The 14,880-nt window shown below is 39.1% G+C and overlaps 1 protein-coding gene across 2 annotated transcripts in view; it reads left to right on the top strand.

The window, feature by feature from the left end:
- Positions 1-14,880, top strand: part of MFSD11 (major facilitator superfamily domain containing 11) — a 30,193-nt gene that overhangs the window by 5,701 nt on the left and 9,612 nt on the right. Inside the window, exons 2-11 of one of the 2 annotated variants that reach the window (XM_087955716.1) lie at positions 1,448-1,561; positions 1,681-1,855; positions 3,270-3,325; positions 4,239-4,346; positions 6,477-6,556; positions 7,343-7,439; positions 11,419-11,477; positions 13,635-13,773; positions 14,271-14,311; positions 14,703-14,768. In XM_087955716.1, the coding sequence (XP_087811842.1) occupies positions 1,760-1,855; positions 3,270-3,325; positions 4,239-4,346; positions 6,477-6,556; positions 7,343-7,439; positions 11,419-11,477; positions 13,635-13,773; positions 14,271-14,311; positions 14,703-14,768 (742 nt within the window). In that variant the 5' untranslated portion in view covers positions 1,448-1,561; positions 1,681-1,759. Of the gene's footprint in view, positions 1-1,380; positions 1,562-1,680; positions 1,856-3,269; positions 3,326-4,238; positions 4,347-6,476; positions 6,557-7,342; positions 7,440-11,418; positions 11,478-13,634; positions 13,774-14,270; positions 14,312-14,702; positions 14,769-14,880 lie in introns of those variants that run through there. The other variant, XM_026667531.2, reaches the window with a different exon arrangement.

Here is a 14,880-nt window from a genome sequence, read left to right as displayed (position 1 = left end):
AGGTAGCCCTTGATCTATGACCACAATGGAGCTCAGATTTTTCATGGTAAGGCATGATGATTTTAAGTTGACCAGCCCAGATTTTATGACTTTATGGCAGTCATTAGGTAACCATGACAGTTCTTAAATTAATTCAGCAATTTTTAAGTGAATCTATGTATGTTTTTTTTTGCCAGAAATCGACTAATAGCTGAAAACTGGCAAAAAAAAGTTATAAATTGTGGCCACAAGACTATAGAATACTGCAACTGACTGTAAATGTGAGTTGGTTTATTTATTTATATTTCCTATATTTTAATCTTCCCATCTCCCTCAGAGGTTGCCAAACACCCAAATGCACTTGTGACCATGAGTATGTACATGCGCAGCCATCAGAACTGTGGAACTAGCTTGTAGTTATCTTGGTTATTTGGGTGTGTGTGTGTGTCGTAATTTAGAAAAGTTGCTAAGTGTCAGGCCCTAGCACTTAGCTCAAAGATGATATAGCGAGATACAATAAAGTCCAATACTTTATTTGCTTACATCTAGTGGACAGAATGTTACCATTTAAAACTATAACTTTTAATCTGTTAGATATGAGAGATTCTAGGGTGTGGGTATCCTGAATCTCTTCCCCCTCTCCCCCTTTGCAGCCCAGAACTCTGCAGTCTGTCCATCTGGGCCTCTCTCTGGGAAAGCTCTGTGCTGCCAAGCCACCCCCCCCTGCTTCTCCAGATGCACATTCAATATTGAATCTAGCATTTGGATGTGAAAATTTGAAATGACGGAAACCACAAATGCATTGATATAATTGGATTTAGTTCTCATGAGGTTTGTCTTACATACTACAATTATATATTTATTTGGGATGTTACCTTTTTTCTTGAACTGCATTATTTTAATGACTATGATAGTAACATTTTGATTGGGAAGGTTACATTCATTATTATATAATTTTTATTATTTATAATAAAACAATTTGTTCTCATAGATACAGGTTACAAGTGCTATCATAAATAATAATGAGGTTTATAGAGTCCATTGAATTAAGTGGGACTTAAAAGAAGTATTAATTTGTGACGTACTCTTTTCAGACAAGCTTAGTGACAACCTGACACTTAGGTTCAGTAACGATTCAAATCAATTCAAGGTTTCCCTTTATCATATACCAGATTATTCAGAATTGGCTTTTCTCAAAATTTCCTGACAAATGAGAAAAACAAAATGTACAGTCATTATTATCTAAAAGGTATTTTGTTCATGCTTACACATATCACTGAGTTTTTATTCTGTAGCATTGCTTAGAAATGCTTTCTTTTCCTTAGTATATAGCTCTTTGAACTGCATTTCCCAGAATTCATGAGTGCTTTCCCTCCCTCATTTGATCAGCTGACTTAATTTGTAAACTGTTCTCTATTTCCTGTCTGGCATGAATGGAAATAATCTCCGTAGCTGTTCCTTTTATCAGATAATTGGTGTCCAAGTCAAAATCTGATTCCATTACATGGAAGATAAGTGAAGATCTGAGTCAGAATGTGTCTTCTTTGCTTCTTTGCATCTGCTGCTGTTCTGCATTTTAAAGGTAGAGACTCTTGATATTTTTTCATTCCTGTTAGTTGGTATTTTCTTCATACTTTGTTTTTTCAGAAAACAATTGTTAATTCAGTAATGCAGAGTTTGTGTTCTTTGTTCCTTTCTCAGAAACTTAAAAAAAGGAAGAAGCTTGAAAGACAGATGTTAACCTATTTTTTAGTCTGACAATATTCTGATAAAACACAATATGAATTCTGAATTAAAAAAACAGTTGAACATCATTGTTTTAGGAATAGCGTTCATGTTTATGTTCACTGCTTTCCAAACATGTGGAAATATAGCGGTAAGAGCAAATGTTTCTTTTCCCTATGTCTATGTGCATTGACTGTCTTCTTGATGAAACAAAAATATATATTTCAGAATGTAATATTCTCTTGATGTTTGCAGTCCTTTTCTTGCCATTTCTTTTATCTGTTATTATAATGTATGGGATTTCTTGATTGCTCAAAAAGCATAATTTTAAAAATGGAATCCTCTTTCCTCTGTGCTGGCAGAAATGATAATTCAGACTGCCTGGAAGATCCTTTCTTGGGTTACTTCTAAAACATGTCATGATCAGTTGCCACTAGCCATGTTAAACACCCTGACACACCCATCAAACATTTCCATTCTAGAGACTTTGATCATTCTGCCAAAGGCTTCATCATTCAGTCTAGTTCTAGAAAAATAAAAATGGTGCTTGTGATTGTCCAACTTTTCACCCAGAGATTCAATCTTATGCCAATCCTGAAACACAGGAGTTAATTGTACAGTATTTCATATGGGGTAATTTTTAATGAGAAATTATCTTATTAAAATAAGGAACCCATATCTCTAGATATAAAACTTTATTAGGAAAAAGGGAACAACGAGTAAATGTAATTGGAAATGTATTTAAATGTATTTAGGCAACCTTCTGTTCTTCCTTCTTTTCCTTTTTGTCTTGAGCAATATGGAGGATAAGGCCAGCCTTGGCTTTGCACAGGCAAGCTAAATGTGCCATCTCTGGTGTCCTGGGTCTAGCCAATAAATCAGAACATTATCTAGAAGCTGGAGTTGCCTTCTTTTTGACTCTTATGATGGAATGATAGAGGCTTGTCTAGTTTTACCATTGTATAAAAAGATTTTTGGTAAGAATTTTTTGGGGGAGGGGAGTATGGAAACAAACAGTGATTTTTGTCAGCCAGGCCTCTAAGCATGGGATCAACTTACATGATGATTTAAGGGTACTACAGTGCTGTAGCAAAAACTAAGGATTTATTACTTGCCACATCATGGTTGCTGCTACAGATGCTCCTCATTTTATCTCCTATAGGCAAATGCAGATTTGGGCACATTTCTTTATCGAGCAATATGATGTTTTCCCCTTAACAGAAGAAAAATAGATATTAAAACTAGTTAGATTTTTACTTTTGTTTACTTCCTAATGTAATGTTCTTTGATGCAAATTTAATTTAAAACAACTTGATTTACTTAGGATATTAATTGCAAATACTTTGACCAAGTAATTGTAAACAGGCATATTTAATAGATACAGATTACAAGTGCTATCATAAATAATAATGAGGTTTATAGAGTCCATTGAATTAAGCGGGACTTAAAAGAAGTATTAATTTGTGCGGGTGTGTTTTGTATTTTAAAACTTAAATACATTTTAAAAACAATCTGGATAATAGTTCATATTGTTAATCATTTTAATGTATCTTAATGTATTACAGCAAACTGTTATTACAAATTTAAATCATACTGATTTTCATGGAAGTGGCTACACAAGGTACTTTACGCTTGTCTTATTATTATTTATTTTAAGTAATTTATATGCCAGCCTAACTCAACACAGGTAGCTTACAACTTTAAAAATCAAGAATATAAAAACCAGACCTCTCCCATTCCTGGAGCAGCAACACTTCATAATTTATTGAACATTTTAACTTGTTGCTTTTCAGGTACATTTTATGACTAGGTTCAGGCATAATGGAACAGGATAAATTCATTTTATGAGAATGAGAAATGATAGACATGTCAGTTCTTCCTCATTATCCTTTTTTATGTGCCAGTGTTCAGAAATTCTGGCTTTCAGTTGTAAATTAAAGATCCCAGTGAAGTTCAAACTATGATTTGAATAAGACAGGCTAATAATATATTAATTTTGGCTTGTTTTCACTAAACCTAGTTTAAAAGAACTTCCATTTGGAGATCTAGGGAAATTACAGTTAATTTTACTAAGATGAAAAATATTACTATTATTTGTGACCTCACCCTAGATATGGTGTACTTAATCATTTTTCATTTATTGTTTTTATTAAACCTAAAAACAGGTAGAATCTTAATTTGTCTCCGAAATCTCATCTCCAGAGGAAGATCATTTAAAATAAACATGATACACAAACAGTCCAATTCCCATGGAAAAAATTTGTGTATGGGTTGGGGAGAGATGTAAAAGAAGGTAGCTTGCATCTTCATGTAAAATAATTTTAGATACAGCACCTATGTGAATTAGTGTAGCAATGTGGTAGTACCATGGTGCTTGAAAAAAATTGATGTGGTTGTGTATATAAAGTGTGTATATTGACAGATTTACCAACTTTATCCATTTCCCCAAAAAACAAAGAAGTTCCTCCTTACTGCTCTCTTAGCTTTCAAGTACATGTTAATGATTTACTAATCATTGTTATTCCTTTGTACAGTATGGCTGTTATTTATGGAGTGTTTTCTGCATCAAATATAATTTCACCTTCAGTGGTTGCAGTCATAGGACCACAACTTTCCATGTTCATTAGTGGTATCTTCTATAGGTAAGTAAAATTGCCTCAATTCCGGATATATAATTTATGCTGATTTTCGTTTACTTAGCTGAATCTAGAAGACCTGCTCTTGTTTTGTATATAATTGACTAAATGGGGAATGTATGATATATGGCAGTGATCCCCAACCTTTTGACGCTGCGGCCGGTACCGGCATCAGCTGGGCGCCGCGCCCGGTACTGGCATCAACTGGGCGCCGCCATCTTTTTGACAAAAAGTGCTTCCGGTGACCTCACCGGCTTTTTCACAAAAAGATGGCGGCGCTAGCCTCGGTGAGCTTTTTCGGGTAGAAATGGCTTTCTACCCGGAAAAGCTCACCGAGCGAGCGCCGCCATCTTTTTGATGAAAAGTGCTTCCGTGAGCTTTCTACCGGAAAAGCTCACGGAAGCACTTTTACCAAAAAGATGGCGGCGCCAGCAACCAGCGCCCGGTAAGACTTGTTCCATGGCCCGGTGCACGGTCCGTGGCCGGCGGTTGGGGACCCCTGATATATGGTAACTATTACTGTTTTAGTAGCTGGTGTTAGAATAGAATCATAGGGCTGGAAGGGACGTTGGAGCAGTTCTAGTCCAATTCCCTACCCATGGCAGGAGATCTTATATCATCCCAGACAAATGTTTGTTCAATCTTTTCTTGAAAACTTCCAAAAAAAAGGGGGGTGGGGGAGAGCAGATCCAGGAAACTGCAGACCAATCAAATCAGCCTGCCATCAATACCTGGAAAAATCCTGGAAAAGATAACCAAGCAACAGATCTACAAACACTTAGAAGTAAGCAAAGTTATAATCAGAAGCCAATATGGATTTGTCAAAAACACACCATACCAAACAAATCTTATTTCATTCTTTGATAAAGTGACTATATTAGTGGACATAGTGTACTTGGATTTCAGTAAGCTAGAAAAATGTAGGATAAACAGCATCAGTAGTAGATGTATGCTGCCAAATCACACTCAACGTGTAATCCCCAATGGAACTACATCCACATGGAAGAAAGGAAGCAGTGGCGTACCCCAAGGTTCCTTTTTTAGGCCCAGTACTTTTCAATATCTTCACAAATGAGTGAAGATATCTCCCACAAGATGAGGGAATAGGAGGGGAACTTATCAAATTTGCAGATGACACTAAGCTGGCAGAATATCCAGCACCTCAGACTCAGGATCCACATGGATCTCGAAAGACTTGAACACTGGGCCCTATCCAACAAAAAGAAATTCAGTGTAGAGAAAAGTAAGGTCTTATACTTAGGCAGGAAAAACCAAAGGTACAGGTACAGATTAGGTGAAACCTGGCTCAATAGCATTAAGTGTGAAAGGGAGTCTTGGAGTCCTAGTGAACAATCACTTAAATATGAACCAGCCCTTTGTGGCAGCAGTCAAAAAAGCCAAAGCCTTCCTGGGTTGCATTAAAAGGATAGAACCAAGAACACATGAAGTACTAGTACTGCCTTATAAAGCCTTAGTAAGACCACACTTAGAATACTGCATCCAGTTTTGGTCACCACATTATAAAAAGATGTTGAGGCTTTAGAAAGAGTGCAGAGAAGAGCAGCAATCCCTGCATACCGGTTAGGGGCCTGGAGGCTAAATCATACCAAGAATGGTTACAGGAATTGGGTACAGCTAGTCTAGTGAAAAGAAGGACTAGGAGTGACATGATAGCAGTATTCCAATATTTGAGGAGCTGCCACAAAGAAGAAGGGGTTCAACCTATTTTCCAAAGCACCAGAAGTTAAGGCAAGAAACAATGGATGAAAACTAATAAAGGAAAGAAGTAACCTGGATTTAAGAAATAACTTTCTAACCAGTGGAACAGCTTGCCTTCAGAAATTATGGCTGCTCCATACTGGAGGCTTTTAAGAAGAGACTGGACAGCCACTTGTCTGAAATGATATGCTTGAGCAGGGGGTTAGACTAGAAGACCTCCAAGGTCCTTTCCAATTCTACTATTAAATATGTTAAATATCTAGTTAAGCAGGTAAAGATAGGACTTAGAATTAATTGGGAGAGGTAAGAACAACTGAAAATTAATCAAGTCCAGATTATTCCCAACAAGCGGTAAAAGTTATTTTACAAAGAACTGTGAGCATGGCATTATGCATATTAAAACTATTTTCTTTTCAGCTTATATATTGCCATCTTTATCCAGCCTATTACCTGGAGTTTCTACACAGCCTCAGTTTTCCTTGGAATAGCAGCTGCTGGTAAGCTCTTCCTCTCCACCTGAAAGATACTCTCCACTTTATGAAGGAATTTATTTTGCTTTTGGTGGAATTATGAGATTTGGGTGGATTCTGAGTAATATGGACCATTTTATAATTTGTTTCCCAAACTTTTCTCATTTTCCATTGGGCGGAATGCAAGCAATGCTAACAAGGTAGTAAAACTGTTCTTAACCATTAGAAACATTACATAAAAGGTAAAGGAATCCCTGTGGATCCCTAACCCTAACCCCACCTCACTCCTGACACAAGCAGTGGTGCTTGGAATTACCTTTCCCCCCTCTTAAGGCACAGTCTTAGCACATTAGGCAAGAAATTGGTACTATGGAATTCAGATTTGCTAAGCACCTCTTTAACTTGCCTTTGTTCCCAAGATTACAATAATGATATTCCAGCTAAAGTTGCAATCACTTTGAACAATAGTCTCTGTAGTTTATAAAGTATGCATTATATAGGTTTGTTGTTGAAAATGCGTAATAAGTATCAAAGAGATTCATATTCCTTAAAAGTTTGTCAATTATTGAAGCTTCAATTATTGGAACACTGGCTAGAATACCTTACTATAATTTTAATACTTAATATATTTTTGTTATATCCATATCATCTGTTTTATTTGAATACTTAAATAGGGTCAGCTGTAAGCATTTGTGAAGCAACCTTGAGATGCATCCAAATACATGATGTTACTGAAAACATTTTCAGATACCAATATAAACAAACTTTAGAAGATTTCTTTTCTGTTTACATTAATTCTTCTTACATTTGCAGTATTATGGACTGCTCAAGGAAATTGCCTAACAATAAATTCAAATGAAAACACAATTGGCAGGAACAGTGGAATTTTCTGGGCATTATTGCAGTTCAGGTAAATAATTAAACTATTGCTTTTGGTTAAATCATATGCTATGAAATGAAATCAAAATTCACAGACTGCAATGGAGTCCTCTCCCTTTTGCATCTCCCAGTTGACCCCTAATTTATTCTGGAGGTTTGGGAACCCACTAAATCATTTTTTAGGCAAATGGAAGCTAAGGGAAGAAGAAATCACTCAATACCAGAAAGTGCACTGATGGTGCTAATATAAAAAAACCCTTTTCTGGGAAACAAATATGTGATTAGGCTGTCTTTAGATGTTTAAAGCAAGATTGTGGAAGTACAACTTATAAACTGAACTGTCAGTTTTGGAGCTTACACACAAAAAATGTGCTTTCTGGAATTACAGTTCACTTCAAGTTCTGCTTTCTATTATAATTATCATTTAAAGAGTCCTAAATGGGAACAAGAGTCACTGTCTCATCTGTGTCATAGGAAAATATTTGAGGGCATTCAGAATTTTCCATGATTTTATTATAAAGTAAGTTAGTGAGTATGAATAGTATGTTCAATTTAGAACATATTTTGTGCCTAGATCGCTTAGATTGACCAGGGAAATTGAAATCCAGCTTCTACTTTAGCCAATGAACTTTGGTCAAGCGTGGGACTAGTCCCTTGTTCTCTACCTCTTTTACATGATTCTAATGAGGATGTTCTTGGGTTGGAGTTGCGAATTGTGTATGATATCTGGTGCTTCCTGAAAGGAAATTGATAATTGATACTTATTAAGCAAAATAGGCAAGATGGACAGCAAGCAAATTTAAATAAATAAAAATAATCAAAGGAGCTTAGAATAAAGATGAAAACATCTTTCAAATCGGATAAAATAATTCAAAAGCAATACATCAGTTAAAATAAAGAGTTGCTAAAAAAAAAAGCAGAGGTCTTTGTTCAGCACAGCATCGCCCTGACAGGAGGGCAGTGTCCAGCAGCACCACTAGGAGCATCAGACCTCACCGCCCAGCAGTTAACAAGATAAAAAATGATCACGGAGTATGCGCCGTCCAAAATAAAATGTTCTTTATCTGTTTGTATAGATAGAAACAGAAGGGTTTATTATCAATATGACCACTGCCATTACTGCCTTGGGAAGAGTGTACTGGCAAAACAAGGGTGTAGTGCAGGGGTGGGCAAACTTTTTGGCTCAGGGGGCCGCATTCACTTTTAAAATTTGACAGACGGGCCGGGTCAGCACAAGATTTTTTGGGAATCGCCCCCCCCTTCCCCCCTTCTTCTCCTTCCCCTCCCCTCGGAGGCCCCCTGAGTCAGGAGTTGCTACTGCCGGCACGGCTCCACGCGGCTCCAGTCCCACGTTGCCTCGGGAAGGAAAGGCAAAAAGGAAGAGCCGCGGCGGTGCTTTGCAACAGCAGCAGCGGCACCGGAGGTTCAGGCTCAGCGGCTCCTGGTTTTGCCTTTCCCTTCCCAAGGCAACGCGGGACTGGAGCCGCGCGGAGCTGCGCCGGCGGTAGCAACTCCTGACAGCCCCAGCCGGACACCTGAGCAGAGCCCGGGCAGAACTGCCTGTTGCTGCTGCGGGCGCTGCTGCGGGTGTCTGGCTGCCCAAGTAAAGAACCGCACCAGCTCAGGGCAACTGTGAGGAGCAAGAGGGGAGAGGCAGAGAAGGAGGCAGAGAAGGAGGAGAGCACCTGGCCAGTTGGGGAGGTTTCTTGTGCTGCGAAGAGGCGGCTAATGATCTCCGGCTCCACTCTGCTTCTCCAACATCCGGCGCTGCCCTGTTCTGTGCGCCGGCTGCTCGGACTTGCTAGGCCTGACACAGAACAGGGTGGCGCCGGATGTTGGAGAAGCAGAGCGGAGCCGGAGATCATTAGCCACCTCTTTGCAGCACAAGAAGAACAGGTGGTGCCGGACCATTGGAGAAGCGGAGCAAAGCCGGAGATTAGTAGCTGCCTCTTTCGGCGCAGAAAGCTTCCCCAACCAGCCGGCTGGTCTCTTCCTCCTCGGCCATACAAAACAAACAGACAGAGAAGGAGGAGAGCAGCTGGTCAGTTGGGGAGGCTTCTTATGCTGCCAAAGAGGCAGCTAATGATCTCCGGCTCCACTCTGCTTCTCCAACATCCGGCGCTGCCCTGTTCTGTGCGCCGGCTGCTCGGACTTGCTAGGCCTGACACAGAACAGGGTGGCGCCGGATGTTGGAGAAGCAGAGCGGAGCCGGAGATCATTAGCCACCTCTTTTGCAGCACAAGAAGAACAGGGTGGTGCCGGACCATTGGAGAAGCGGAGCAAAGCCGGAGATTAGTAGCTGCCTCTTTCGGCGCAGAAAGCTTCCCCAACCAGCCGGCTGGTCTCTTCCTCCTCGGCCATACAAAACAAACAGACAGAGAAGGAGGAGAGCACCTGGCCAGTTGGGGAGGTTTCTGTGCTGCGAAGAGCGGTAATGATCTCGGCTCCTCTGCTTCTCCAACATCCGGCGCTGCCCTGTTCTGTGCGCCGGCTGCTCGGACTTGCTGGGCCTGACACAGAACAGGGTGGCGCCGGATGTTGGAGAAGCAGAGCGGAGCCGGAGATCATTAGCCGCTCTTCGCAGCACAAGAAGAACAGGGTGGTGCCGGACCATTGGAGAAGCGGAGCAAAGCCGGAGATTAGTAGCTGCCTCTTTCGGCGCAGAAAGCTTCCCCAACCAGCCGGCTGATCTCCTCCTTCTCTGCCTGTTTGTTCTGTATGGCCGAGGAGGAGGAGACCAGCTGAGAAGCACGCTGCCAGGCGGGGGCCACGCGGTGCAGGGCAATACGCCACCACTCAGCCCTGGCTTGGGAAAGCAGTGGGCGTTCCCGGGCGGTGGCCTTGGCCCCGCTAGCAGGGAAGCAGCTGCCCAGCTCCGTGTTCTGTGTGCAATTTTTGCGCGGCGCTGGGTCTCTTTTGGCCGGCCCCAATTTTTTTTTCAGAGGGGAATTTTTTTTTTTCAGAGGCGGGCCGTATTAAAATGACCAACGGGCCGGATGTGTCCTGCGGGCCGTAGTTTGCCCACCCCTGGTGTAGTGCCTAGAGTTCAGATTTTAAAACCCTATGAATTTCCAAAATAGGATTCTAAAGATACTGTAGTTAAACAATGTTTCTTTAAATTGAGATCAATTGGTAACTTCATAGACACGTTTCGGTAGTTTTCTGAGGAATAATTCCAATTTATTTCCCATTATTTCTTTAAAGATATATTTTGATTTTCCCAGTATAGCTTGCAGCCATCTGGTAGTTTCTACCCAATACTTAAAGATCTAAGTTTACTTAGTTTTTCCAGGTTAACCAAAGTCAGCTAAGTTCTGCTGCTCTGGTTCATGGATAAATTGGTAGCTTAACCTAGCATTTTAAACTGATTCCAGAAACAAGTGGTTTTTTTTTTTTAAATCAACTAGATCTAAAGGTGGGAAGGAGGGAGCCACAATTTCAAAGGGGAAGTGGTATAATCAGGTTGCAGGTGGAAAGTTGTGTTCATTCCTACTTTTAATTTTTAAATCAAATGCAGAATTTCCTCTTCAATTATTTTAAACTTTGCAGTTATGTCCTGCTTCCATATATTGGAATTTTTGTTTCCATCATTGGGATCAAATTCCTAGGCTGCTTCTTATTGAGCCAAAATATCCATCTACTTTAACATTTATGCTGTGAATTTTCCATGATTGTTATGGAAACTCTTTGTGTTGCACTTCAGTTCTCATAGTTGCTAGCTGTTCTGACCAAAAGTCCTACTGACCGGAACTATGGGAATTGAAATCCAAGTCACCAGTGGGTATTAGTTTGAAGAAGGCTGATGTAATAAAAGAAAAACATGCATATCTTGGGAAGATCAGCTCTTATTGTTTGGAATCTACTTGCAATGCCAATATAATTTACATTTTACATATAAATCCTTGAGATTATTTGAGGTTTATTAAGATTTCGATCTTGATTTGAACTATAATTCACCTCTTTCTTATATAAAAATAATGCATTAACCACTAGTTATCTTCTGTTTATAGCTTGTTTTTTGGAAATCTCTACATATATTTTGCCTGGCAAGGGAAAACTTACATATCAGGTTGGTATTGTTCATGAAATCCTTTGAAGCCTGTGTATTCAGCCTACTGTCTCCATCATTGATTTTTTACAATATCTCACTGAAATACTGTACAAATCCCATTTTAAAATATGTTGTGTTCCTTGATATTTCATCACCTACACCCAGACAAGCAAAATAATTCACTGTCTCAGCAGTTAGATAAGAAAAGGAAAAATTTGTGGTGGAAGCATTGTTTTGCCTGAAGTGGACAAGCAAATACTCTCCCACTCTTCTCATCTTTTCCATTTCCATTTCCATTCTACCTTGGTCCAGCCAACTACCTATAAAGACAGCTGGGTGACTTTGGGCCAGTCACTCTCTCTCAGCCCAACCACCTCACAGGGCCGTTGTTTGGGAAAAAATAGGAGGAGGAAGTTGTGTTGAATATACTTGCCACCTTCAATTATTTGTAAAAATAATAAAGGCAGGATACAAATAAAATAAAAATTTAAGCTACATCAGTGCAGTTTTGTTCACATTTTGGATGGGGTAGGAGAGACAAATAATTGTCTCATGCTATGATGTTACCTGTGCATTGCACAATGATTTAAGATATTTAACATATCTACAATTTGCTAAGCATTTATTTGAACAAGGTTTTGTCATTTTTCATTTTAAAAATTATTCTATATTGACCCTGGATAATGTATGAAGACTAATGCCAATTCTTATAATTCATAATAAAACATTAATCTAAAAAGGAATCCTTATTTTTTCTCATTCCCTAATCTTCATTTTCTGCCTTGTGACGGTTCTTTGTGTTTCAAGGACTGAACACAGTTCAGTGAAGCAAAACTCTGTACACAATGCTTTATTGCACACATGCATTCCCCATCAACAGATTATTGCTATGGATAAACCCTATCCTAGGATTTGCAAGGTGATGTTGCCATGTAAATACATTTTTAATACTCAGGCCTTTATACTCAGTCTTTTAATACTCAGTTCATGTAGAAGTCTCAAATTCTTTTAAATAGCATACAACTTTTGCCTTTCCACCCAAGTTCCTACGTTAGTTAGGATGGAGTGCTATTTTTGTGCAGTTGCTTCTTTCCTAGTTGGTATTGAACTCTAGACAAAGTTCCAGGTTCCAGGCAGGACTCCCACCAGGATTGCTTATCATTTTCTCCTATTCACTCTTCCCACTCTGTCTTAGTATTTGCTTTCTTAAGCTCAAAAGACTGGATGAAATGAGGCTGCCTCTAGATATCAGCATGTCCTTGAAAACACCAGGGTGTGGTTCAATTAATCAGGCATTTGGAACGTAGACTTATATGCCTGTGAGTACTATGCTTGAGAAAAGTGTGTGTGTGTGTGTGTGTATTTGTGTGGGCTTATCTGTATGACTGCAGCTACTTTTGAAAAGAGCAGAGACTTCATTCTCTCAGAGGCCTGATTTTTATCTCAATGACTACACTGTATTGTAATTAAAAATGTGTATCTATTTTGCGGTGCCATTCAATTCATCTAGGGCAGGGGTGTCAAACTGAAGGCCCGCTGCTTGGATCCGGCCCACGAGGTGCTTAAATCTAGCCTATGGGGCCAGCCTGGAAGTATCAGAGGACCAGCCCGCGGTGCCCCCGCACCTTGTTTTCACTCTCCAGGGCCTCCTGCAGCACTCTGCTGGCCAAAAATGGCCAGAAAACAGCCCAAACACCGCCTGAAAAGGGCCTGAAAATGGGCCAAAAAAGGGTGAAAAATGGGCTGAAACAGGCCTGAAAACAGCCAGCAGAGTGCTGCAGGAGTCTATGGAGTGTGAAAACGAGGCGCAGGGGGGCCGCGCACGGACCCCCTGCACCCTGTTTTGGCTGGCAGGGTGCTGCAGGAGGTATCCGCCCCTTTTTATTTATTTATTTATTTATTTATCTATCTATTTATCTATTTATTTCCTAGTAATTGCCTATTAAAGTGATTAACTCCATGATCATATAAAACAATGTTAATATACATAGTTATCTTCAAATACAGAATCTTAGTTTGATTTGTGAAAAATTACTGACATTTGTTACGAATGTAAATTTTTTTCTGTACTTTATATTTTGTTTCATCTGAAAAATATCCTGAATATTTTGGTAACTTTGAATGATTACACAGTTTGTTGAAGAAGGTATAATACACTATTTTACTTCTTCACAGAAAGCGACCGTAGGACTGTCTTCATCTCTTTGACAGTGATCAGTCTAGTGGGCACCGTTTTGTTTTTTCTCATTAGAACTCCAGAAGAAACAATTTCAGAAGAAGAGGAAAGCACTGCTGAAACCATTGCAGATAACATGTAGGTGCTAATGGCTGGTTTTTGTTATATCAGTATATTCTTTGTCAACTATTTCTATTCTTTTTTGAATAAGAAATGATGCTTGTATTTAATGCAGAGAGGCATTGTAACTAGAAAACAATCCATTTGCCCCAGTTATTCAGGGTAGGAAGAATGCTTAAATTTAAATTACAACCGCAAGATAATTTACATGAAACTACATACCTAATTTATGTAGGAAAATTAATTTGCATTGATATATTTTTATGTTGCACGATACTGGGCAGGCTTAGTTTGATAGGGGGAATTCATGAAAAAAAAAGTGATGTCAAAAGTTTAATGCACATATAATTTAGGTTAATGGCTTATTTCTGAATCAGTATTTCCTATGTTGATATTTTAACTTTTTTAATGACAAATGGTATTGAGTAAAGGAAAACATTGATAATGACGCAAGATAATGATTTTCTTAATATATTACATCTTTTTTCACTTTAAATAAATACTTGTTTTATCAGGTCTGGCCAAAGTAAAACATCAAGGGCCATGGATGCAATAAGTAAGTAAAAGTTCCCAGGGCATTTTGATACGTTCAGCAAGAGTCAAATACAAATGGTTACAAATCCTTCTTTCTTAAGATTTCCCTCCTCAAGGAAGCAGAGACATAATGTTAGTAGCTATAAATCTTGTAACATTGCCTGTTTTAGGTGCAGCTGGGCTAATTGTTTATCCTGCTTTGGCTCGCAAAGTTGGTATAGTCCACTGATTTGTTAAGCTCCATAGTGTACTTATGTTCAAAACTGTGAGTACCACCAGAGAAGAGCTCATTATCATTGAGGGAGAAAGGGGTATTGAAATCAAGCTCAGTTTCCCATTTTTGAATGACAAATCAATGAGGATTCTCATCACATCAAGTTTAATTAAATATTTTCATTTTGCATTCTCTGTAGAAAGATCGTTCAAGTTGTGTGCAACAAAAAGGATTTTGCTACTTAGTGTCCCAACAGCCTATACAGGTAATGTGTGCAACAAGAGTGAAAATACCAATCTTGAAAGTTTATGCAGTACATACATTTGTTATATCTCTATGTTTTTCTAAATGTTTTCAGTCCTGTTTGAAGTTATGGC

This window comes from Notechis scutatus, chromosome 2 (assembly GCF_049901735.1).
Source record: "Notechis scutatus isolate UNSWTSFEM ecotype Mainland chromosome 2, rNotScu1.2, whole genome shotgun sequence".
Classification (NCBI taxonomy): Eukaryota; Metazoa; Chordata; class Lepidosauria; order Squamata; family Elapidae; genus Notechis; species Notechis scutatus.
Note: the sequence above shows the minus strand (reverse complement) of the source record. Positions and strands in the feature narration are given on the sequence as shown.